Source organism: Trichomonas vaginalis, chromosome V (genome assembly GCF_026262505.1).
Source record: "Trichomonas vaginalis G3 chromosome V, whole genome shotgun sequence".
NCBI lineage: Eukaryota > Parabasalia > Trichomonadida > Trichomonadidae > Trichomonas > Trichomonas vaginalis.
The window spans coordinates 4,151,021-4,176,663 of NC_067207.1; the positions used below are offsets into that span (position 1 = coordinate 4,151,021).

At 31.2% G+C, this 25,643-nt stretch overlaps 8 protein-coding genes across 8 annotated transcripts, besides 8 other annotated features; all 8 read left to right on the forward strand.

The window, feature by feature from the left end:
- The first annotated feature begins 41 nt into the window (after positions 1–41).
- Positions 42–167: a mobile genetic element.
- Positions 168–717: 550 nt separating this feature from the next.
- TVAGG3_0275840 (protein ubiquitination) lies at positions 718–1,623 on the forward strand (the record flags this gene model as incomplete). The annotated part of the gene is made up of 1 exon (XM_001327746.2): positions 808–1,623. One exon carries the CDS (start codon positions 808–810, stop codon positions 1,621–1,623), a length of 816 nt encoding a protein of 271 aa, XP_001327781.1.
- Positions 1,624–1,977: 354 nt separating this feature from the next.
- On the forward strand, positions 1,978–4,831 carry TVAGG3_0275850 (arylsulfatase family member family; the record flags this gene model as incomplete). The annotated part of the gene is made up of 1 exon (XM_001327747.1): positions 2,277–4,775. The coding sequence occupies one exon, from the start codon at positions 2,277–2,279 to the stop codon at positions 4,773–4,775; it is 2,499 nt and encodes an 832-aa protein (XP_001327782.1).
- Positions 4,832–7,934: 3,103 nt separating this feature from the next.
- Positions 7,935–9,719: a mobile genetic element.
- A 582-nt stretch (positions 9,720–10,301) lies between these two features.
- On the forward strand, positions 10,302–13,436 carry TVAGG3_0275870 (surface antigen family; the record flags this gene model as incomplete). The annotated part of the gene is made up of 1 exon (XM_001327748.2): positions 10,302–13,436. The coding sequence occupies one exon, from the start codon at positions 10,302–10,304 to the stop codon at positions 13,434–13,436; it is 3,135 nt and encodes a 1,044-aa protein (XP_001327783.2).
- Positions 13,437–13,589: 153 nt separating this feature from the next.
- Positions 13,590–13,820, forward strand: TVAGG3_0275890 (transposase-related family; the record flags this gene model as incomplete). Its single annotated transcript, XM_001327749.1, has 1 exon — positions 13,590–13,820. One exon carries the CDS (start codon positions 13,590–13,592, stop codon positions 13,818–13,820), a length of 231 nt encoding a protein of 76 aa, XP_001327784.1.
- Positions 13,590–14,499: a mobile genetic element.
- Positions 14,500–15,018: 519 nt separating this feature from the next.
- Positions 15,019–15,046: a terminal%2Cinverted (terminal inverted repeat of Mariner transposon ID:TVAGG3_0275910).
- Positions 15,019–16,322: a mobile genetic element.
- Positions 15,115–16,242, forward strand: TVAGG3_0275920 (Mariner transposase; the record flags this gene model as incomplete). The annotated part of the gene is made up of 1 exon (XM_051228710.1): positions 15,115–16,242. The coding sequence occupies one exon, from the start codon at positions 15,115–15,117 to the stop codon at positions 16,240–16,242; it is 1,128 nt and encodes a 375-aa protein (XP_051098440.1).
- Positions 16,295–16,322: a terminal%2Cinverted (terminal inverted repeat of Mariner transposon ID:TVAGG3_0275910).
- A 1,396-nt stretch (positions 16,323–17,718) lies between these two features.
- On the forward strand, positions 17,719–19,722 carry TVAGG3_0275930 (spectrin binding; the record flags this gene model as incomplete). Its single annotated transcript, XM_001327750.1, has 1 exon — positions 17,848–19,662. The coding sequence occupies one exon, from the start codon at positions 17,848–17,850 to the stop codon at positions 19,660–19,662; it is 1,815 nt and encodes a 604-aa protein (XP_001327785.1).
- A 217-nt stretch (positions 19,723–19,939) lies between these two features.
- Positions 19,940–20,066: a mobile genetic element.
- A 17-nt stretch (positions 20,067–20,083) lies between these two features.
- Positions 20,084–21,176: a mobile genetic element.
- A 559-nt stretch (positions 21,177–21,735) lies between these two features.
- On the forward strand, positions 21,736–23,549 carry TVAGG3_0275960 (A-type inclusion protein-related family; the record flags this gene model as incomplete). Its single annotated transcript, XM_001327751.2, has 1 exon — positions 21,749–23,068. The coding sequence occupies one exon, from the start codon at positions 21,749–21,751 to the stop codon at positions 23,066–23,068; it is 1,320 nt and encodes a 439-aa protein (XP_001327786.1).
- Positions 23,550–23,677: 128 nt separating this feature from the next.
- On the forward strand, positions 23,678–25,584 carry TVAGG3_0275970 (uncharacterized protein; the record flags this gene model as incomplete). The annotated part of the gene is made up of 1 exon (XM_001327752.1): positions 23,854–25,416. One exon carries the CDS (start codon positions 23,854–23,856, stop codon positions 25,414–25,416), a length of 1,563 nt encoding a protein of 520 aa, XP_001327787.1.
- Positions 25,585–25,643: the final 59 nt, after the last annotated feature.

Genomic DNA, 25,643 nt, shown 5'->3' on the forward strand with positions numbered 1-25,643 from the left:
AACCAGCATCGATCCGTAAGATTTTTGAAAATTAATTAACAAAGGGTGCACTTACGCCCCTATGACAGGGCCTTCAATTCAGACGTTTAAAGTTAAATTTCAATGGCGCTTCACGCAAGTTGTCAAAAATTTGAATTAAAGTCAGATGGGGGTAATTGCAGCCTTAAATGAAATCAAGAGTATAAACAGTAATATCATTTTTTTTTCCTATATATAATATATATATGTGTTTATTTCTTAAATTTTAAAGTATCCGTTTCCTTAAAACTGGAGCTTACTGAGACCTTAAATTTGAAAAATTGATGCTATTGTATTTCCTAATTTTGATATTTTATCGATAAAATAAAAATTTCAAAAATATTCTTATCGAAAAGAGGCTATTGATTTTTTTTAAAAAAATAGCATTATGCATTTAAGAAATGAAAAATATTGATTTGTTTCAGCTCCATCTTAATTAATAAGTGAAAATATGATAATATCGTTTCAAACCACAACATAGCACTTCATAGCTACGGTATCTGATATTGCCTTAATTATTTTTTGCCCAATATCACTTCGAATTATATCCTGGATTTTTCAAATTGTAAAAAAAATTGAATTGTGGAAAAAAAATTTGAATTGTGGAAAAAAATCGAATTGTAAATAAAATGAGTGTAGTAGCAATTGCTAGTTTTTTTTCAGATTCAAATTTTTTTAAGGAGTAAAGAAAATCAACTTAATTTTGAATACATTGGATCTCACATCGAAGATTACCTTGATGATAATAAGTTGTTTACTACATTCGAAGTCGAAGACATCGATCAGATCATGAAATTTGCAACTTTGTCAACAAATGACTACATTAATATGCTGAAACAAGCCCATTCTACAGTAAATGCAAAAATACTATATTTTTCCACTCGAAATGCAAATGTTACGACGCAAAACCTTGGAGATGTCATAGAACTTCTTAAATCAGTCGGAGAATTCATGAAAATGAGAATACTTGATGGAGCTATTGACCTTTTAATACAATTGGAAAAAAGATTGCCTACTTCAGCTAAGCAAATCCAAAATTCTAATCTGAAATCAATTAAAGAAAACAATGAAAAAGAGATTCTGTCAAAAATTCAAGAACTTAGGCACTCTGATGATATTAAATGCATCTACAATTTCTTTGAAGAGCTTTCATCTCAAGGAAATCAAAAAATGATTTCAGAAGCTTGCAACAGAGGACTTTCGGAAAGAGTACCTTTACAAAAAACAGTGCTTGGAAATGAAAGAAATATACTTCATATAGCATGCAAAAAAGGAAATCTCAACCTTGTTAAATCACTTATAGAAAATGGATGTGATGTAGATACAGTGGATGATCATGAATGTTGTCCACTAATCTATGCCTCAATAGGAGGCCATCTTGAAGTTGTTCAATATCTTATCTCAGTTGGAGCAGATAAAGATGCAAAGAATAAAGATGGAAAAACTCCACTCATTTTTGCATCATCTAAAGGCCATCTTGAAGTTGTTCAATATCTTATCTCAGTTGGAGCAGATAAAGAAGCAAAGGATAAATATGGAAAAACTCCACTCTCAGTTGCAAATTATAATGTAAGAGATTATCTAAAATCTATTGGTGCCAAGTAAAATAATCTAATCCAATCGTATAATTATATAATAAAATTAACAATATTCTTATTTCCAAACTATTATTCATACGAATATTGAAGTTTATTATAAATTTCCCCATAATTATATATGATACATTTATAAATTGATTTTTTTTCTTTGTTTATAAATGTATCATATTGAATTACTGCAAATTAAATATGTGCTACATTTGCAATTGATTTTTAGTATTGTTGATATTGAATATAAAAAATCATTTCAATATTCTGTTGATATGGAGTAAAAAAAAGATAATTTGTATAATGTGTGAGTCATTGATCATATATCTACATCAAATAAACTAAAAACTATTTTTTTTTCTCGTTCAAAACCTCTAGATGAAAATTCCTGATATTCCATGGGTAGTTTTTTTCTTCGGATGCTTTCCGACGATCTACTTGAGCTTTATATCAGGATTTATTGATACATCTTTTAGTTTAACCCTATATGGGAACAGATTTTCCTGGTTTGTTCAATTTATTCGGCAGATTTCAGAATTAGCACTAATCGCATGCATACATTTCTGGGCAGATCGGTTTTTCTTTAGAAGGTTTCGATTTTCAAGTTTCTTTGTCAAGATTTGTTTTTATGGAGTTTATATGTCGATCTTTATATTAAATTTATATAATTTTATGCTTGCAAATAGTACAATGCAGTTCACTACGCCATCAATTTTCATTCAAAACAAAGGTTTATCGCTTGTTGATAAAAATTTACATTCAATTCCTCTTGATTACAAAATTTCCAACGACAAAATGCCCTCATTCTTCACAATGTCGTTTCAATTCTTTATTCAGCGTCATTTTAGCATATCAATTGTTTCATTAGTTATTTTACTAGTTTGGATATATGTTCAATCATATTTAATAATACATAGAATCAGAGAAATCATTTCAGAGATTGCAAAAAACGAATCTCATATTTTGGCATTTCCATCGAAGTTCTTTTTATATGGATCAAATATTAATGAACCAGAAGGTTACGAATTCGATATGATTGCTAAATTATTTCATGGAATAGCTTCAATTACGATTTTAACTCATTTTTCAATTTTATTTGCTTCTCCTTATTCACAATTACTGAAATTTTCATCGTATACCTACATACAAAGTACAATACTATCAATTTTACATCGTGAAAGGCGAGTTCCTCCAGGAATTTTACTTTCATCGAATTCGAGATCGTATCTTCCAAAAGGGAGGTATTGGCTCGATGAAAGACACAATCCTGTATATCCTGCCGTCCACGGAGGAATAAATGCTTTTTGCGCGTATAATTCTAACTCAAATCTATGTAAAAATCATACAAATACCAAGCCAAAGCCAGCTAAACAACTTCCTAATGTTGTTTTCTTGCTTCTTGATAGTTTGTCGCCATCTTATAATTTATTATCCAAAAATTTTATTCAAGAACACGTAAATACTAGTGAAAAAGATATCAGAAAAATCATATCAAACCAAAGCTACTTCAATCCTTCAATATTTCCAAATTTTGCGAAATATGAAAAAATAGGAATCACATTTTCAGGAGTTTCTTCTCTTGGCGGGTCACCAGAGTCAGGATGGCATTCTCTAATGACGGGAATTTATCCTTCCCAGACAATATCCAATTATTATGAAGGAGTTTTAGTTCATTCAGATGATTTTCCTTCATTTTTCCACTCAGGAGGTTACAAGACACTTTACTTCAGTGGAAAACCGATAAATACCGATTACCGTAAATATTGGGTCTGGAGAAGGACCGCAGAAGAAGAATCCGAGATTAGATATTATTGTAACACTTCAAAATACAATTCTTCGACTGATAAATTGTATTTATCGCATGATCTACACCACTGTACTAAAGCAGAGATGATTGCTCTCGTAGAAAAATATAAAGATCAAGATTTTCCAACATGGTACGATAAAACTTACAGATTCCCTGAAGACGATGTTAGTTCTATAGGATTATCTGAGAAAGAACTGCCAAATTCAAGAAATCCGATAATTCCTGATAGATTAATTGCTTATCAGCTGATTTCCAAGTGGAATGACACCAAGAAATCAAGTAAGCAGCCGATATTTGCTTCTTTCGAAGGTGTAGAAACAACTTTCCCCTTTGAAGGTTTCGATGATGAGAAATACTACGCTCCGTTCGACCAATCTCTATCGAAATCTACTCCTGAATATATAGAGCAGAAGTACGTCCAGGTTATGAAGTATTCTGACAAGTTCCAAGTCGGATCTGTCCTTGATTGGCTTTCCAAGAACGATAACAACACAATATTTGTTATCACAGGAAAAAGTGGTGCCAGGGAAAGCCCAATTCAGAAGCCAGATTTTCCGATTTTTGATGATATTGTTTATTCAAGTGACTGCGCAACGGGATCTAGTGGTTCAGACAGCTTTTTCACGACCAGTGCAATTATTGGATACCTTGGCGATGACGAAGAAGTCAAAAATATTCTGAATTTAAACAAAAATGCTGGAAAGACTCTAAAAATACCAGCAGATCATAACGACCTTATTTATACTCTTCAGGATATTATTTCGCAGCTAAATAACACAGAATTGCCTCCAACTCATCGAAGAAGCCGGAATTTAATTGAAATTTTGTCAAAATCCATCGAATTAAATGATTTCGACAAAATAAATTCATTTATTAGCTCTTCGGGATGGAATAGCTTCTCAATGACCACTTATTTAGCCGAATTCAGAGATGGCCATTCTCTTCTCAAAACTCACACTGCCCATCCAAAAGGATCTCATTATTACCAGTTCGGATCATTCCCTAACTGCCTTAGAAAGTACGAAAACGAGCCAATGAAGTTAGGCGGAGATATCGCTAAAACAAAGTACGATAGGATGCTGTCATTAATTGCAACCGAAAACTATATGACGTTTAGTAATCGTCTTTACAATTTCGGGTTCAGAAACAAAACATGTATAGAAAATGGGTACTGCGAGTTCCCGGAGCCGAAAGAGATTAAGATTAATGATAACTTCTATATAGCTAGTATCTGTGTGTTACCTTTGTTTTTGCTTGGTTTCGTTTCATTTTTATTGAATATTCTTGTTGTATTAATGCCTCCGTTTAACATCGGAACTAATACGCCTATGCATAAGAGAAGACAATCCTTCTATCAATTATAACCTTTATATTATGTTTTTTTGTTTTATTTTATATTAAATATTATTCTTCATTGTAATAGTAATAATTGTGCTTAAAAGCTTTTATTTCAATCAATATCTACAAGCTCTGCTCCGTCTAATTATCATTTTTCAAAAAATTTTTATATAACTTACTTGTAACAATAACCCATTTTTCAAAAAATTCCGCGGTCAAAATGGGTGTCAAAAAATAAAAAGCAGGAATTTTGGCAAAATAAATCGATATTTAAATTCACCATTCTAAATCACATACATTGTTAATAATAAAATAGGAACCGTTTACCTGATGGAATTTAGATTAAAAATTAAAAGCGAAATAATCAGAAATTTAAGGATGTCGTTTTGTCCCCCAGGGGGAATATTGCTTCCCCCACTTGGGGGACGCTGGGGGACAAAAATTGAGGAACTTTGTTTGATGGAGTCAGAGTATATTTGTAAAGTGTCAAAATAATAATTGATTAATAAAGTTCAAATATTATAATAGATACAGCATTTTGTTAATATTTAAAATATATTTATTTGGCTTTCATTGGGTTTTCATGTGTTTTTAGCGAATTGAAAAATTAAATTTCCTAAAATTTTTGCTATAGATGCTTTTTAATGGACTATTTTTGTTTTTAATTAATGGGAGTAGATTAATCAATAATAAAATCCGTATCGAAATTCTATCATCAAGCGTCACTTTTTGTTCCCCAGTCCCCCACCCCATGGGTGGGGGCCAAAAATCCATTCAATTTTGAATGTCCCCCAGTCCCCCATGGGTGGGAAAAAAAGTAACTCTCCATATAGGTATATGCATATTTTTATACAATCATATTTATGTTTTGATAACAATATAATTCAACCCATTAAAATGGAGATGAGGCTAAGATTTTCAAAAATCATTTCTCGATTTTAACTAAAAACCTTTGGTACCCATATAAATGCATCAGATATTAGGAGGTTAGTTGTATTTAACTTATAATTATCCATAATTTTTCTTATTTTTAATTTTTTTTAATCCTTTGGAACAATGATATAAAATCCCTCTATTTATGTATATTAGCAATCGTAAATAATATTTTGGAACCTAAGAATAAATACTTGTATTCTTTGGCTAATGATTATGACAATTTACAAAAATATTTGACACTTTACATGTCCCCCAGAGTTCCAAAATTATTTGGTCGGGTCCCCAATTGTCCCCCAAGCGACATCCTTACAGAAATTTATATGAAAATACACATAGTATCGTAGTATTTGTTTAAATCTTATATTTTCATTTTTTGCATAAATATTTCCCGCCAAAATACAAAAGTGCCATAATCACATGGTGGACCACAGCTGGAGTCGCCGCCGACTATCCACTTGCTGGGATGCTACGCAGCCTTTGATCTGGCCAATCATAGTGCTGCTCCCATTCACATCAGCAAGTGATTTCGGCTGGAGATCTCCAATGGGTCTTACATGATGGTTCTGCAAGCCAGAAACACAATATCTATGCAGCCTAGCTGCTATGATAACGTAGCTAGGCTGCGTGATTATTGTGCTTCTGGCGATATTAGTTATACGTTATTGCCTTCATGGACTATAGTACTACTCCCTGAACCTTTGAGGGTCAGGGATGTAAATTTACCCGAAATTGGCAATGTTCATTACGAAATCTCTCATTCGATGAGAAACTTCGTAATGAACATTGCCTTAAAGTACTCTTACTACTCTTTCCTGGTTCCCAAAAGGCCTAGGATTCTGTAACTAATCGAATAGAGCAGAGTTTTTCCGAAGTCTCTCATTTGATGAGAGGCCTCGGAAGAGCTCTACCCTAGTGTAATGTAGTTGTGGTACTTGGCCCACAAAGAGCGAGAGAACATGTCTGTAATTCGTTTATGCTGAAGTTTTCTGAATTTCTCTCAAATGAGGAAGGAAATCCAGAAAACTTCAGCACAAGTTAATGCAGATGTGATTCTCTAGCTCTTTGTCGGCCAGAGAACGAATAAAAAGTTTTTGTTGTGAGTAGGCTCGATGCATGCCTACTCACTGCAAACATACGTTATTTTTTTATTTCCTATGAGAAAATAGTTTTTCATTTTTATAATACTATATGCTTTGTTTCTTCATAAATTGTCTATTTTTCTTATTAAAGCCTAATTTTTCCGTGTGATCCAGAATCTATGCATTCCAAAAATGCGTTTTCCGCTTTCAGAACGCGAAAATAAGCACTACATGAGGAGATAAAGAAGATTCTTCCCCAAAAATTCCAAAAAATCGTTTTTCTTTTTTTTTCTCCGCGAAAAATGTGCTTTTTGATTTCGAAATTTTCGAACCGGGATTTTTTTGGAGATTTTTCAAAAATTTTAATATGATAGATCTGAGTTATTTTACGTATCCTAATAGATGGCAAGTTTATTTTTGAGTTTTGATTAAGAATGAAAAATTGCAAAAAGTATAAACATTAGAACAAGCATGATGAACATTTAAAACAATTGCATTTTGATATGGCATATTTTACCTGCCTGATTGAGTGAGAAAAATAAAATAAAATAAAATAAAAAAAAAGATTTCTTAGTCAAAAAACGAAATAGCACATCAAATTAAGAAATATTATTTACTAACTTTTAAAAAATAGGGCGAAAATTGAATGAGTGAAGCGGTTTTCAATTTTCGAACTATTTTATAATTCTTGAAGAAGATTGATAGCTTTACAAAATATGTTCCACATATTTTGTAAAACTTTCAATCATGGTCAAGAATTTCAATAATTAAAAAATATCAATGATACTTAAGTATCATCACATACAACACATTCTTATGATCATCATAATATAGATTATAGAATATTGCATAATAATCCAAATTCAATTTCAATACTAAAGTGGACTATCCATTATCTCTTAACATCATAACATACTCAACGAGTACTGATCATTTGCTATTGATCAAGCCTTTAAAACAAACTATAGTGGTCCCAAAATCTCAGTACGCACGTTTTTTCTCTCAAAAAAATTGAATTGCCTCTCAACTCCGATTTTGTGGGGACTATACATATATGATTGCTTTAAATTGACCAAAAAATTGAATACTTCCTTTAAATTGACATTTCAATTTAAAGTTTGTCCCTGATTGAGTGAGAAAAAAAAACGATTATTTTTAGTCAAAAAACGAGAGTGTGGGACAAACTATCCAGTGTCACTTTTTATTAACCTTATTTTAAAAAATTAATAAAATAATAATAAAAAATTATTTGAATCTTTTACATTAATTGTTTCTTTTTTAAAAGTACCTTTAAAGTACAATAAACAAGATTTGAATCTATTGATCCTTGTTGCAAACTTGAATATATTGCTTCAAGCATTTTCAAACATTCGACTAACTTTGAGTGTACATATATAATTGTTATACTGAGTACTTTCTATCTGTGTTACTTATTTGAGTCTAAGAGCCATTTGTCAGATTTTCCCGAAATGCAAGGTTAAGATTTTAGCAGCGACTAACTTTGAGTGTACATATATAATTGTTATACTGAGTACTTTCTATCTGTGTTACTTATTTGAGTCTAAGAGCCATTTGTCAGATTTTCCCGAAATGCAAGGTTAAGATTTTAGCAGCGACTAACTTTGAGTGTACATATATAATTGTTATACTGAGTACTTTCTATCTGTGTTACTTATTTGAGTCTAAGAGCCATTTGTCAGATTTTCCCGAAATGCAAGGTTAAGATTTTAGCAGCGACTAACTTTGAGTGTACATATATAATTGTTATACTGAGTACTTTCTATCTGTGTTACTTATTTGAGTCTAAGAGCCATTTGTCAGATTTTCCCGAAATGCAAGGTTAAGATTTTAGCAGCGACTAACTTTGAGTGTACATATATAATTGTTATACTGAGTACTTTCTATCTGTGTTACTTATTTGAGTCTAAGAGCCATTTGTCAGATTTTCCCGAAATGCAAGGTTAAGATTTTAGCAGCGACTAACTTTGAGTGTACATATATAATTGTTATACTGAGTACTTTCTATCTGTGTTACTTATTTGAGTCTAAGAGCCATTTGTCAGATTTTCCCGAAATGCAAGGTTAAGATTTTAGCAGCGACTAACTTTGAGTGTACATATATAATTGTTATACTGAGTACTTTCTATCTGTGTTACTTATTTGAGTCTAAGAGCCATTTGTCAGATTTTCCCGAAATGCAAGGTTAAGATTTTAGCAGCGACTAACTTTGAGTGTACATATATAATTGTTATACTGAGTACTTTCTATCTGTGTTACTTATTTGAGTCTAAGAGCCATTTGTCAGATTTTCCCGAAATGCAAGGTTAAGATTTTAGCAGCGACTAACTTTGAGTGTACATATATAATTGTTATACTGAGTACTTTCTATCTGTGTTACTATTTGAGTCTAAGAGCCATTTGTCAGATTTTCCCGAAATGCAAGGTTAAGATTTTAGCAGCGACTAACTTTGAGTGTACATATATAATTGTTATACTGAGTACTTTCTATCTGTGTTACTTATTTGAGTCTAAGAGCCATTTGTCAGATTTTCCCGAAATGCAAGGTTAAGATTTTAGCAGCGACTAACTTTGAGTGTACATATATAATTGTTATACTGAGTACTTTCTATCTGTGTTACTTATTTGAGTCTAAGAGCCATTTGTCAGATTTTCCCGAAATGCAAGGTTAAGATTTTAGCAGCGACTAACTTTGAGTGTACATATATAATTGTTATACTGAGTACTTTCTATCTGTGTTACTTATTTGAGTCTAAGAGTCATTTCTACCATAGAACTAGATATTGTCTCTCATTAAATATATATAACTGTAAACTGCTTAATTCATTTATCTATTTAGATAAAATTATATTTATATAAGATTTCATGTTATTATTTCATCTTTATTATTTTTTTTATTCCTTTGAAAAGTGACACTGGATAGTTTGTCCCTTTCTCAAAAAACGAAATAGTTAAAAGTAATACATATACAAGAGATAGAGCAGTAGAGTAATATTTTCTGGTCAAAGAGAACCAAATTTTAGAAATTTCATAATTTTGATCTGAAATTTCCGAGAAAAATTGGCCTACTTTAAGGGCATGATCTTGGAATAGCCTAGCATTGTCATTACTTGAGGAGATATTGCTCAAAATCACAGCAAAATGGCTGATAGAGCACTGACTCGGTTTGTTTATTCAATTTTGTGATCTATTCAAATCAACAAATTTAGAATTATACAAGAATTCCAAAATAGATTCACTTTTGATACTCCGCTTCACTGCATCTCAAAAGTGACTATATTTTGTTAAAATTTGAATTAAAGTTAGATGGGCGTAAGTGCAGCATTAAATGCATTCAATATTTTTTTTACTTTTTTTTCTGAGTTTACAAAAAAAAAATACAAAGATGATGAAAATTTTGTAAAGCTCACAATTTGACTCTTGAATTTGTACTATTATAATTGTAATTCTTTTTTTAAATCTTAACACCGAGTCATTAAATACGTTTTTTCCTCTTCTGAATTCACTAAATTTTTTCCAATGTTAATTTTCTTTGTTCCATTTATAATTTCAGACTGCCATGAAGGATCAGTCTATGATATTCCTTCAAGTGTTACATCAATTGAAGATTCTGCATTTTCTGGTTGTTCTAGTCTTACAAGTATAACAATTCCTTCAAGTGTTACATCAATCGGAAATTCTGCATTTTCTGATTGTAAACGTCTTACAAGTATAACAATTCCTTCAAGTGTTACATCAATCGGAAATTCTGCATTTTCTGATTGTAAACGTCTTACAAGTATAACAATTCCTTCAAGTGTTACATCAATCGGAAATTCTGCATTTTCTGATTGTAAACGTCTTACAAGTATAACAATTCCTTCAAGTGTTACATCAATCGGAAATTCTGCATTTTCTGATTGTAAACGTCTTACAAGTATAACAATTCCTTCAAGTGTTACATCAATCGGAAATTCTGCATTTTCTGATTGTAAACGTCTTACAAGTATAACAATTCCTTCAAGTGTTACATCAATCGGAAATTCTGCATTTTCTGATTGTAAACGTCTTACAAGTATAACAATTCCTTCAAGTGTTACATCAATCGGAGATTCTGCATTTTCTGATTGTAAACGTCTTACAAGTATAACAATTCCTTCAAGTGTTACATCAATCGGAGATTCTGCATTTTCTGATTGTAAACGTCTTACAAGTATAACAATTCCTTCAAGTGTTACATCAATCGGAAATTCTGCATTTTCTGATTGTAAACGTCTTACAAGTATAACAATTCCTTCAAGTGTTACATCAATCGGAAATTCTGCATTTTCTGATTGTAAACGTCTTACAAGTATAACAATTCCTTCAAGTGTTACATCAATCGGAAATTCTGCATTTTCTGATTGTAAACGTCTTACAAGTATAACAATTCCTTCAAGTGTTACATCAATCGGAAATTCTGCATTTTCTGATTGTAAACGTCTTACAAGTATAACAATTCCTTCAAGTGTTACATCAATCGGAAATTCTGCATTTTCTGATTGTAAACGTCTTACAAGTATAACAATTCCTTCAAGTGTTACATCAATCGGAGATTCTGCATTTTCTGATTGTAAACGTCTTACAAGTATAACAATTCCTTCAAGTGTTACATCAATCGGAAATTCTGCATTTTCTGATTGTAAACGTCTTACAAGTATAACAATTCCTTCAAGTGTTACATCAATCGGAAATTCTGCATTTTCTGATTGTAAACGTCTTACAAGTATAACAATTCCTTCAAGTGTTACATCAATCGGAGATTCTGCATTTTCTGATTGTAAACGTCTTACAAGTATAACAATTCCTTCAAGTGTTACATCAATCGGAAATTCTGCATTTTCTGATTGTAAACGTCTTACAAGTATAACAATTCCTTCAAGTGTTACATCAATCGGAGATTCTGCATTTTCTGATTGTAAACGTCTTACAAGTATAACAATTCCTTCAAGTGTTACATCAATCGGAAATTCTGCATTTTCTGATTGTAAACGTCTTACAAGTATAACAATTCCTTCAAGTGTTACATCAATCGGAAATTCTGCATTTTCTGATTGTAAACGTCTTACAAGTATAACAATTCCTTCAAGTGTTACATCAATCGGAAATTCTGCATTTTCTGATTGTAAACGTCTTACAAGTATAACAATTCCTTCAAGTGTTACATCAATCGGAAATTCTGCATTTTCTGATTGTAAACGTCTTACAAGTATAACAATTCCTTCAAGTGTTACATCAATCGGAAATTCTGCATTTTCTGATTGTAAACGTCTTACAAGTATAACAATTCCTTCAAGTGTTACATCAATCGGAAATTCTGCATTTTCTGATTGTAAACGTCTTACAAGTATAACAATTCCTTCAAGTGTTACATCAATCGGAAATTCTGCATTTTCTGATTGTAAACGTCTTACAAGTATAACAATTCCTTCAAGTGTTACATCAATCGGAAATTCTGCATTTTCTGATTGTAAACGTCTTACAAGTATAACAATTCCTTCAAGTGTTACATCAATCGGAAATTCTGCATTTTCTGATTGTAAACGTCTTACAAGTATAACAATTCCTTCAAGTGTTACATCAATCGGAAATTCTGCATTTTCTGATTGTAAACGTCTTACAAGTATAACAATTCCTTCAAGTGTTACATCAATCGGAGATTCTGCATTTTCTGATTGTAAACGTCTTACAAGTATAACAATTCCTTCAAGTGTTACATCAATCGGAAATTCTGCATTTTCTGATTGTAAACGTCTTACAAGTATAACAATTCCTTCAAGTGTTACATCAATCGGAAATTCTGCATTTTCTGATTGTAAACGTCTTACAAGTATAACAATTCCTTCAAGTGTTACATCAATCGGAGATTCTGCATTTTCTGATTGTAAACGTCTTACAAGTATAACAATTCCTTCAAGTGTTACATCAATCGGAAATTCTGCATTTTCTGATTGTAAACGTCTTACAAGTATAACAATTCCTTCAAGTGTTACATCAATCGGAAATTCTGCATTTTCTGATTGTAAACGTCTTACAAGTATAACAATTCCTTCAAGTGTTACATCAATCGGAGATTCTGCATTTTCTGGTTGTTCTAGTCTTACAAGTATAACATTAAAAACACCTCAAGATATCTCTGGTTCTATCTCATCTAATGCCTTTGCCAATTGTCCAATTCAAGAATTAATTTATGAAAACGAAGGATTCACACTCATTAATTTTTTGTCTCTCAAAGAAACAGTCACAACAATAAAATTCGATTTTTTACATACAAATACAAATAAACGACTTAATGAAGAGAAACATTTGCCATCACTTTTAAATTTCAACAAATTAATCAATATCTCAATAGGAAATATCAATGATTACACTATTCCTTCATCATTTATTAATGTTAATAATGTAAAAATCTTTATTTCAAATGATATTCAGTCAATTAATTCTCAGGCATTTTCAAGTATCATAAGACAAATTACGGAAAGTGAACTCAAACAAAAAGTGACACAATGCATTTGCCAACCAAATAACTTTACAAAGCAAAAACTTAAATTACTTGTCAAGCTTACTATTCTTATTTTAACAATTAAAAAATTAAATTTTATTTTTTATTTAAAAAAATCATCTTATATCATCTGATATATATATATAACAGCATTAATATTTCAATGATTCACAAATCAACTTTTTCATTATTTTAAATAATTATAGAATATATACCGACTTTTTGTACATAAATATTTTTAGATTCAATAATGATTTACGGTTTTTTTCAAAACTTATAATTTTCAAATGAGTGGTAGAATCTTCGATTTAATTGATTTAGAATGGTTAAATCAAGCTAATCAACAAATTCAAAGCGGTATTAACGTCGAAACCGTTCTCCAAAATGTCCCTTTAACAGATGGAAGAATTCTTCCCACAATATCACATAAAACTTTTAAAAACGCTCTTAATTTCAATCAAATTGAAATTCCAAAATTACGTACAGGTCCAAAACCAAAAGATCCACCACAATGTTAAACTATTCAGACAAAGTTTCCCGCTGTTTGCGAAGGAATTGTTGGCTATGATGTACTGATTCATGATCAGTGCATCATAGCCAACAATTCCTTATACAAAGTTCAAAAACTTGGGTGCAATCAGTTCTGATTGCACCCAAGTTTTTGAACTTTCTCGAGGGAATGAAAGGGTAAGAGGTATACGTTATGAATATATACCTCTTACCCTTCCCTCTCTGACAGCGGGAAACTTTGTCTGAATGTTAAACTATTCAGACAAAGTTTCCCGCTGTTTGCGAAGGAATTGTTGGCTATGATGCACTGATCATGAATCAGTACATCATAGCCAACAATTCCTTATACAAAGTTCAAAAACTTGGGTGCAATCAGTTCTGATTGCACCCAAGTTTTTGAACTTTCTCGAGGGAATGAAAGGGTAAGAGGTATACATTATGAATATATACCTCTTACCCTTCCATTCCCTCTCTGACAGCGGGAAACTTTGTCTGAATGTTAAACTATTCAGACAAAGTTTCCCGCTGTTTGCGAAGGAATTGTTGGCTATGATGTACTGATTCATGATCAGTGCATCATAGCCAACAATTCCTTATACAAAGTTCAAAAACTTGGGTGCAATCAGTTCTGATTGCACCCAAGTTTTTGAACTTTCTCGAGGGAATGAAAGGTAAGAGATATCCATTTCCTTTCACCTTCGTTCTCAATAATTAACTTATAAATTTTTTAAAGCAAAAAAAGTCTGATTTTTTTTGACAAGTAAATATATAGGGAATTTATCCGACCAAATAAGTGTCACTTTTCGGTTCACCTCACTTTCCGTAACTCGTCTTACAACACAAGTGTTGACATTGGATATTTCATTTACAAGGGATCATCATTCATTGAAGGAGGTGATTTTCTCAAAAATGCGCATTCAGTCAGCGAATATTATGTCACATCCATTTATTTGTTTGATACAATTGGTGGACTTCCAATAGAAGGGCATGTTATTGTTTTACCTCAACGAACACCAGAACCATCTATATCTCAACAAACATCTATATCTCAACGTACACCAGAACCTACATGGAATGGAAGATGGGCAGATCCTCCTAATGAAATTATCCGAGGCGAAGATATTCCAGAAATCAGAGAAACGCATCCTCCAATTCGTACAAAGTACCAAAAAACACCGGTATCTAAAAAGGCTTCCGCAATAAATATAGGGTGTCCAAAGGTGCGTTTAGCACAGCGCTCTATATGAGACTATTAAAGGAGATATATGCTGATTATAAATATATAATAAAAAATATGAATATATGTATATGATGAGTATGTTGTATTTTGGCGCCATGCTGGGATATAAAATGAATTTTGAGACAAGAGGCGGTTTCGCGGGAAATTTTGGCGGGATTTTTTTCATTTTTTTAATGAATCATAAAGAAAACATCCTCGCTCTTGCAAAAAAATGCAAAGACTGTAAAAAAATCTACGAGACATTGGTAAAATGCTTCGGTATGGATGCTCCTAGCTATTCCACTGTAACGTATCATGTTAGGATGTATCACTTCATGAACAAAAAGGCGCCCATCATAAAAATTGACAAAAAATCGCCGGATCAAAGAAAAATCAAAGCAATTCTTCAAGCGCTAGATGAAGACCCAAGAGCATCACTCAGAAGGATAGAGGAGATGACAAAGATACCACGTACAACAGTCAGTTATTATCTGCACAATTATTTGAACTACAAACTAGCGTATACACGTTGGGTTCCGCACAACCTTAATTCAGTTCAAAAAAAATCTAGAGTCCAATCTTCGAAAGAGCTCCTCTCTATATTGGGTGCGTATCAATCCAAGAAGTTTCGCTTTTTAGTAACAGGGGACGAGTATTGGTTTCAATATGCAACAGAAGCCAAAATCATGTGGATCCCGAAGGATGAAAATCCGCAAACATTCCCGAAGAAAAAAATTGACACACCAATGATGATGTTGTCGGTTTTTTGGGGCGTGAATGGCATCATCGCAATTGATATTCTTCAAAAACCTAATACGATGAATGCTCAGTATCTAATTGACAATGTTCTTACTCAAATTATCAATTCTGATGAGTTTGAGAAATCCAAACAACAAAAACAAAAGTTTGCAATTCATTTTGATAATTCAAGAGTTCACAAAAGTCATAAGGTAATGAATTACTTGGTGGAAAACAATGTCAAAGTTGTTCCAAACCCAATTTATTCACCTTATATTGCACCCTCTGACTTTTATTTATTCGGCACGCTAAAAAAGAGAGCTGAAGGACGCGAATTCGCGAGTCCAGATGATCTTGAAAATTTTGTAAGAGAGCAATTTGAGCAATTTTCTCATGATGATTTAAAGCGTGTCTTTCAAGCCTGGATCGATCGCTGCGAACGCGTGATTGAATCCAATGGTGATTATATTTAAATAAACTTTATATATATGTAACTTGTTTATTTCTATTCGCAGTATTCAGGTTTGTGCTAAACACACCTTTGGACACCCTATATTTCATTAGGAACAATTGTGGTGATTATTGTTTTGATGTTTTCAGTATTTAATCTTGTGAGATCATGCCGAGTTTTGAATAATCTTGACGAAGAAGAAGTGGATGACATTCAATCTCAAAATGAATTTTCATTTTCATCAAGTGGCTATTCGCTTTATTCAGCTAGTGATGAATGAATATTATACTTTATGTTTATTGGGATGAATAATCTTTACAATGAAGTGGATGACATTTAATCTCAAGATGAATTTTCGTTTTCAGAAGAGTTCTCAAAAACTCAAAAACATTATGAGCACCCAAAGCTAGTTCAAACCCAAGGTGTTTCTCGACACCTTATAACACTTAATTGAATAAAAATTTCCTTATAATAACTTTTCAAATATCTGACGATAAATTTAGAGAAAAATATGTGATTAATTTTATTTTAAACAAACATCACAATTCATAATTATATATGAAATTCAAAAAAAGGGGGAACACAAATTTTTTGGACCAAAAAAGAGGCACCTGAGTATATTGTTTCTGTTTTATCTGATCATTGAAACGGAATTGATCCACGTTATTAGTATGAAACAATGATATACTAGGGACTAAAGAATATTAATATTACAAAAACCCCATTATTCGATGTTCAACTCATCATATCTTGCATTAAAGTTGATACCTTTATTTTTTCGAAATATTACAACAGTAGCAACCTTACGTATTACCAATGATAGCCAAAGTACTATTTTGGCATAAAAAATTTAAAACGATATTAAAACAACAGAATGACTAGTCATTCTGGTATAGTATTATGCATACTACCAGGTGATAAAATCTCAAATATCTAAGCTTAACGTCCGTTTGATTATGAGATACATATCTAATGTTGCTTGTTTTGTAGCCATAGTCACTAACTGATAACATTATTATGATAAGAAGACTAAATGTGCGAGTTTAATATGCATTTGATTCAGATTTATTATCGAAAATCAAATCACAATATATATCTTGAACTCATCTGTTAATAAAATCATTTGATATTTGATATTTTTTTTTTGAAATTTAGTTAATTTGGGTCTTACACCATTAATTCCCCTTCCCTCATGTCATCCATCTTTTCCTATCTAAAAAAGAATCAAAAAAGGGATAGTACAGAGGGAAAGTTCAATCCAGAGGACGATGAAACACTGATTGATGGGGCTTTAGCAGTTCCATTTCAACAAATACGGAATTGTTATCGATTTAATAACGATTACACACAATTAGATATCGAAAATCGGTTTCATCAACTAGGGACAAGTGCATAAGTACTTGCCATCTATTAGGATACGTAAAATAACCAAACAACAGACTATATAGTATGCAGAAAATTTATGCTAATAATCTGATTTTGGGGTTCTGGATATCGAATTTTATTTTGAAAATTTATCTGACAATTTTTGGATTTTGAACAATTTGATCGCTTCGATCATATAATTTTAGCATAATAAAAGCTTAAAATAGTGTTTTTGATCAGCACTTTCTCATTTGATATCTTGATGGATGCTCATTACCAGTTAGATCGAGATCTTCTTAATCTAACTAGTAGTAATGTGAATGATATAGTAGTGCATCTATCGTACACCGTTTATCTCGAGAAAGAAAAACTTATGTATCGATTTGTTGATACACTTGTAACAAGAATTCCTATTAGAGTGCAATCAATCGATTCATATGCTACATTAATTCATTTCTTTGCAGTTAAATCCACAAAATTTACATTTAAAGAAAAATTTAAATCTTATTTACTCGATAAAATATTTGAAAAGCCATATATTGACTTCATATACAACAAAATTCCACTATTTGCAACACTTAGACAATGTATCAAGCTAAAAGTATTCGCTAACGAAGAAATCAGAACAAGAGCTCTCGAAGACTTCAGCTTTACATCACAATACTCACTTCTTAAGGCGTTATTCTTTCTTCCCGAAATAGAAAGTCAACAATGTAATGATATTTTATCGAATTTTGTCAGTATTGCGTTCAAAAGAAGCAATCTCGGCATAAATGCTCAATTTTTAGAGTCCCATATACAAAATCTTACAGAAAATAACTATTCTCTACTATTAGAATGCATTCATTCCGGTAGTTTTTATAATGATATAGCTAATTCAATAAAAAATGACGATATCAATCAACTTATACATTTAACTAACATTACAGAGTTCGATATAAATGGAAGAGTTCAAGATAATCTCTTTGAACATGGTTTATTATGCCATTCCAATCCAACTTACATTTCTTACTCATGTTTCTATGGTTCCCTCAAATGTTTCAAGTTTCTATTACTTAACAATGCGGATATGAACATTACAGACGATCAAAACGGTTTTTGTCCAGAACATTACGCAATTATGGGTGGAAATGCCGAAATCATCAGAATTGTGAATCAAAGAAGGTTCGATACCAGATGTACTCTTCAGCTTGCAGTTCTTTTCTACAGGGAAGATGTTTTCGAGTGGCTTTTAAACACCAGAAAAATTTCTGTCAAAAACGATGACGAAAATTTCGGAAATGTTGTTCATATGTGTTCAATTTCTAACAATTTCAGGGCTCTGCAGCATTGTATCACTCTTGGTGCTGAAATCAATGACCAAGGTTTGGACAGTTTGACACCTTTACAACTGGCCATTTGTTTCAATTCAAAAGAATGCATTCAATTATTATTGAATACAAAAACGATCAATTTGAATACAATTAACAAAAAACAGCATACAGCGTTACATGTTGCCTCCATGACAGGGAATTGTTTTGCCATCAAAAAGATGAGGAAAAAGGAATGTAATCCAAATATTTCTGATGCAAACAATTGGACAGCTCTACATTTTGCAATTTCAACAAATAATTATAAGTGTGTAAAAGCATTGTTGAAGTTTTCTGATATTGATTTGAGTAAGAAAACAATTATAGGTGAAACACCAATGCTTTTGGCAATGCATTACGGAAATAAGGAAATTATTGATTTATTTGTTAAATTGAATGTTCTTGACCCTAATGATAAAAGCAATAGTGGTGTTTCTGCACTTCACATTGCTTTCTCGCAAGGATTGACTGATATTATTAAGTATTTCTTGTCTTTGCAGAATTGTGATGTTAATATTGCAAATAGTATGGGTCAAACTCCAATTTTTGAGTGTGTAAGTCATGGATATGTTGAAGGACTGAAGATATTGATGTCTAGAAATGATGTCGATGTGATGAAAAAGGATATATTCGGCCAAACAATTTTTACTATTCCAAAATTAGTTGAAAACGAAGAAATTGTTTCAATTCTGAAAAATTATGCTTTAGAGCATAAAATCAAAATTTGATACTATCTTTATTTTATTTTCTTGTTTGTATTTCTTTATAAAATAAAATTAAATGACATTTGACAATTTTTGTATTTCCGGATTTTCACTTTTCTGACAATATTTTTCTATTATCTAACTCTCAAAATTGAAGGTATTTGCAGTGATGATTCCATCTAAAAATCCTAATTAAAGTCTCTTAATGGTATTCCTACATCAATATTGAGTGAACATCTTTCAAGAAGAGACTTTACGAAAAAATATGAGTTTAATTTCATATATTTTTTATTCCATAATTTAAGGGTGCACTTACGCCCCTATGACACGGCCTTCAATTCAGGTGTTTAAGGTTGATTTTCAATGACGCTTCACGCCAGTTGTCAAAAATTTGAATTAAAGTCAAATGGGCGTAAGTGCAGCCTTAAAAGAAAAAAAATTTAAGGGTCCATTGTAAGGCCAAATAAGGCCTATCGTCGTCCCAAAAATATTGCTCAAGATGGTGTTTTTACTAAGGCCCAAAACTTAAAAAAACACAAAAAAATTAACTTTACTCTTTTGAGATCCTTATCAGATGTGCAACAATTTGATGCAGTATCGCAATTCGAATCCGATTTTTTAATGTAGATGTACTCTAACATTCTTGAAAAAATGCAAAATGATATTAATCAAGCTTTTCATTTCTGTATCATACACGAAACAAAATCATTCATTATACTAAAATTTATCAAAGTTTGAATAATGAAAAAATAATATCTAAATTTTTACATTGAGTCGGCTATTGATATGGTCAATATTAAATCGTTTAAAAATGGGCATTGGCCAGAATAATACCCACTAAAATACACATTTTTTTAAATTTTATCAATTTGTTTTGGTATATCTTTATGATAATGAATAAAATGCTTATCTTTCATAAGTCAATACATAATTTATGCTGAAACACAAAAAATAACACGAAAATTTTTGGCCAACATTTCAAAACGAAGGATAATGCTTTGAATATATAAACAATAATACTTTGTCTAGAGAATTAAATTTGTGCTATCCAATTGTCAATTCTTTGAATTTTTTATAAAATGCACGATATTCCGGCATTAGCCTCAATAAATATAAACTACATGCATCACAATATTAGGATGTAATGGCATTAAAGCGAATTTCCTAATTTCTTCTCAATTAAATTCCTAGAAAAACTTAGGAATTAATGATTGGAAATAGGTCAAAAAAATTCCTAATATAAAATTTATACTTAAATTAAAATCAAAATTCGAAAATATCTATTTTTCAAAACACGCATCCAGAAGCGAAAAAATTCGAAAAAATCATGTTCTTATAAAACTCGCTGATTTTGCAATTTTTGTGTGATTTGAAGTGATAGAATGTATTATCATCTTACTAAAACATATACTTTATTGTTACATTCACAAAATATTAATCAGAACACTAGGAAAAGTGGATTTTCGAAAAAAGACGATAACGATTATTTACAAATCGCCTCTCAATTTTGAGAGACTTTCAATTTTTACAGTGGACCCTTAATCAATAACAAAACAATATCAAATGTCATTTTCTCAAGTGACTTATAGTTCTTGTTCTACTATATTTAAGAATCAACATTTGATACCTACTGTGGAATAAGGGGAAAAAAGTGCAACATTTTCAAATATATTGTGAGATTTAATGATTTCCAAAATTCTCCTCAGGCAAATAGTTCTTAAGCGTTAATTTCAAAAGAGAATTAGATAATATATTTTTTTGCAAAAAGATACAAATGAATAGAACATATTCACGATATAATACAGTACAGTGTTACAAAAATACAACAGATTTTAATGAACTCGAAAATAATTTCAATTACGCTCAATTTCATGCGTTTAGAAAGAATTATATGAAAAATAGGAATTAAATTCATTTGAGACTTATATATTTTGAAGAATAATAACCGAATATCAGTTCGAATTCTATAATGCCAGTTGAGAAAAGTGACACCTGCCGATTTTTGAGCGGAAACTTTTATTAATAATTATCATGTATTCATTAAATATGATCGAATTGATAGCGATAAATTCAGAGTTTATTTTTATAAAATTTTCTGCGGAATTCTCTTATGATTAGCAAAGAGGAATTTGCTCAACTTCATGAGAAATTTTTGCAGCAAACCAAAGAGAAAGAGGCTCTTGCCAAGAAAGTTGAAGAACTTCAAGCCGATGTCGACAAATTACCAGCGTTAAAGCAAAAGCTAGCTGATCTACAACAAGAGGTGCAAAAAGAAGATTTGAACCATATGAATGAACTCAGATCTACACAAGATTTATTAAAGCAGACACAATCAGAATTAAATCTTGCCAAGAATGGAGGACCAGAATCTAAAAAGAACAAGAAACTCGAACAGCAATTAGAATCATTAGTAGACAAAGGAAAGAAACTTGACGAGCAAATTCAGGAACTAAATAAACAAGATCTCGAAAACAACGACCAAGAAAACCCTACAGATCAAGAGATAGCCCAGCTTACTGAGCAGCTCGATAAGCTTAATGGCATCCAAGAAAGACTTGGAAATTCAAAAGATATAATGATGGCTCTAAATGATCTCGAATCTAAGAGGAATGAACTACTAAGCGAAGTTTCTGAACTCGAGAAACAGATGCCAGAGATTGATTCAAGGCTTGCAAACTCAGAAAATGAAAAAGTCAGTAAAATGTCAGAACTTAGACGAATTACAGCAGAAATTGATGCTGTTACAATGAGTGTTAGCAAAGCAGAAGCAGAACACGCCGAATGTTATAAGAAACTCAATAAAATTTCGATTGAATTACAACAAATCAACGATTCTCTGAAGACAGAGAAAGAAAAGACTGCTGGCATTCAGAAAGAATACAACGAGAAAATGCAAGAAGCGAAAGAGAACGAAAAAGCAATACAAGCCGAAATTGACGAATATAAGAAAAAGATTGTTGATTTTCCGAAGTACAAGAAGCAAGAAATTACTCATCTCGAGACCAAAGTTGCTAAAAGCAAGCAGATGACCGAACAACTCGAAGGAAAAAGGAAAGAACTTCGAAATCAGATTCAACAAAAAATTCTTTCGTCAGACATCGTTGTTAACCTTACAAACACCATGGAGAAGGAATGGTACAGTCATCAGAGCTTTGTTGACGAAGCAGAGAAGCTAAAACAGCAGCTGGACCGTGCAAAAGAAGATTTGAGAAGAAAAAGATTGGCCTCGGAAGAAATCGAACGATTATTCCCTAAAAACGCCAAACCATTCAAATTTACTGGAATGGCAGAACTCGAACATCTTTACGAAGTCACTTTGGCGCAAAATAAACAGCTTGGCCAAACTCTCGCGTCTTTGAAGGATGATTACGAGATCCACAAGAGCGATAACAAGTTGTTGAGAGATTTCCTTGAAAATGGAACTGCTTAGAGAGATAATTTTATATTGTTTTATAAAAAATTAAATATTTTATTCTTTTCTTTCAAAATAAGGTCTTTAAACTTCGGAAATTGAATGAAATCAAAACTTAATCTAGAATCCGTCGTTCCAAAAACCTGATATAATTAATCTTTGTTATGTATCTTTGATATGAATTTTTTTCAATAAAAATAATCTTACACTACAAAATCATTTGGAATTCACCAATGAATTCCAAATGATAATTTTGTAGCATATTTAGAAAAATTAAACACATTTTCCATCAGAAAGTCTCTCTATCGTTTTTCTGCCTCATTATTGAGTGAAACTCTATCAAAATTTTGAATAAGAGACTTTACGAAGGAAAAGGAGTTTATTAAATCAATGTTTTTCTCAAACAGTGCTAATACAAAACTATACACTTGTTTATGTTCTGACACCAAATGTCCTTTCACGTTTTTTTGGATTAAAATCTGCATGTTTTCAATTTTCAAACTCTCGGATCCATTTTCTCGGAAAAATTGTGAACAAAGTATTCCTTTAAAGCATGTACCAGTTAAAACGTGTAAAATTATCTTAAATAGTTCTTGAGAAAAAAATTGAATTGTGAATAGTCTTCTTCAGAAATGGATTTATAAAACATATTTTTAAAAAATATAAAATATAACAACTTAGGGAATCCATGTGTGATTTAATTCTTCCAATTATTAACATTGAAATTTTTGAATTAGGAGTAGTCGTACTCAGAATATTTTTCCTATTGAGATACGTATTCAAATTTGATCATTTTTAAATCAATGTTATTGATCACGTTGATTCAATTCCAATGGCTAAGATATGGTCACACGGTTCTAGATATTCCAACAGATAAGGCCTCTGACTATGCAATTTTATCAGCATCCAATTTTCATACATATGTTGTAATTCATAATCCTCAATATTTTGTTGACATCAACGGAACTGATCTTAAAACAATTTACAAGAATCAAACATCATTTACTTTCAAAGCAAAATCAAATGAAGTAACCAAGATTTATCTAGATATTTTTAAAATTAGTCCATCGAAATGTGAATCAGTCGATTTCTATTTAGGACCTGATGATAAACATTTATATTTTGCTACCTCAAATTCAAATCGTGGACCAATTCCTTTAAAGGCACCAATGAAAGCATGTTTGATATTTGCTAATCCGTTTTTAATGAGTTATGAATGTGACATGACAAATCTTAATAATCACATGAAGGTTTATGAGTATGATAACTCATTGAGGGGATCTTCTTATTATTATTCTGCTTATGAATATGAAACTTTAATATTAGAAGTCAGTTTAACAGAACCAATGGAATATGGATATGTTGGAATCAAACCATTAGTAAAAGACAAATCATTAGTGAACTATTGTGAGTGGAAAAATGGTCCCTTTTCAGCGTGTGATGATTTGTATTTAATGGAAAATTCCAATGAACAATGCTCAGATTCTAGCAAAAAAATTGATCAATCATGGGAGTATAATGGAAATTGCATTAAATTAAATAGTAACACAAAAGAGATAAATGTTTCACCACAAACAACATGTTTTGAAACTCCTGAGAAATCAGTTGTAGTTTTCCATCCCACAATTCAAATGAAAAAATATTTTGGAAAGATTGAAATGGGTTCGAATTCTTATTTTATTTTCAACGAAACAAACATTATTGGAGGTGATTTTCATAATTCTGGAAAGATTCTCATTAAGTCAATTATTAATACGAAACTGCCAATTTCTGTTTTTGATATGTCTTGGAAATTACCACAATGCGAATTCATTGATTTTATGATTGGTCCAATGGACGTTTTAATTGGAACATCTCGTATGAGTATCACAGGCCAGAAATATCAGTATTTTATAGAAGAAAATCAAACAATTTGTTATATTTCATTAAATGCAAAGACAGATAACATGGTTATTGATGGCAGTAGTATTAAATTGAAATCAACATTCTATACTAATAAAGGTGAAACGCCAGCAAATATTTCAAATTTACCTGAAGATTTTATGGTTTCAATTTATTGTGAAGATGGGAATGCAATCGCAGCTGCAGGGTATGAATTCAAAAATAATGGAAATGAATATCAATATAATGGAATAATTGGGAATGCAACTGGAAGAAATCCGTCAATAAAAGTTGACAATTATAAATACAAAATTATTGTTGATTCAGAAATTTCTGGAGATGATTCTAATTCTGATTCTCAATTATATTATATAATTGGTGGATCAATTGCTGCAGTAATCATTATTATTATAATCATTATTATAATTTGTTGTTGCTGCTGCAAGAAAAACAAAAGAACAAAAGATGAATCGATTGAACCATAAATTGCAAATTAATAACAGAATTTATTAAAATAATAAAAATTCTTTTATTATTATGTAGCATATATATTTCAACATTGATATATATATATATATTACAATATAGACTTTTGTTTCAATAAAATTAATGTGTTCTGATTTATCTTTCAGTTCTATTTCATCATCACTGATATTTGTTTATTGAATTTCCATCGCATTTGAATATATGTTTTTCAATTGCATATGTGCTT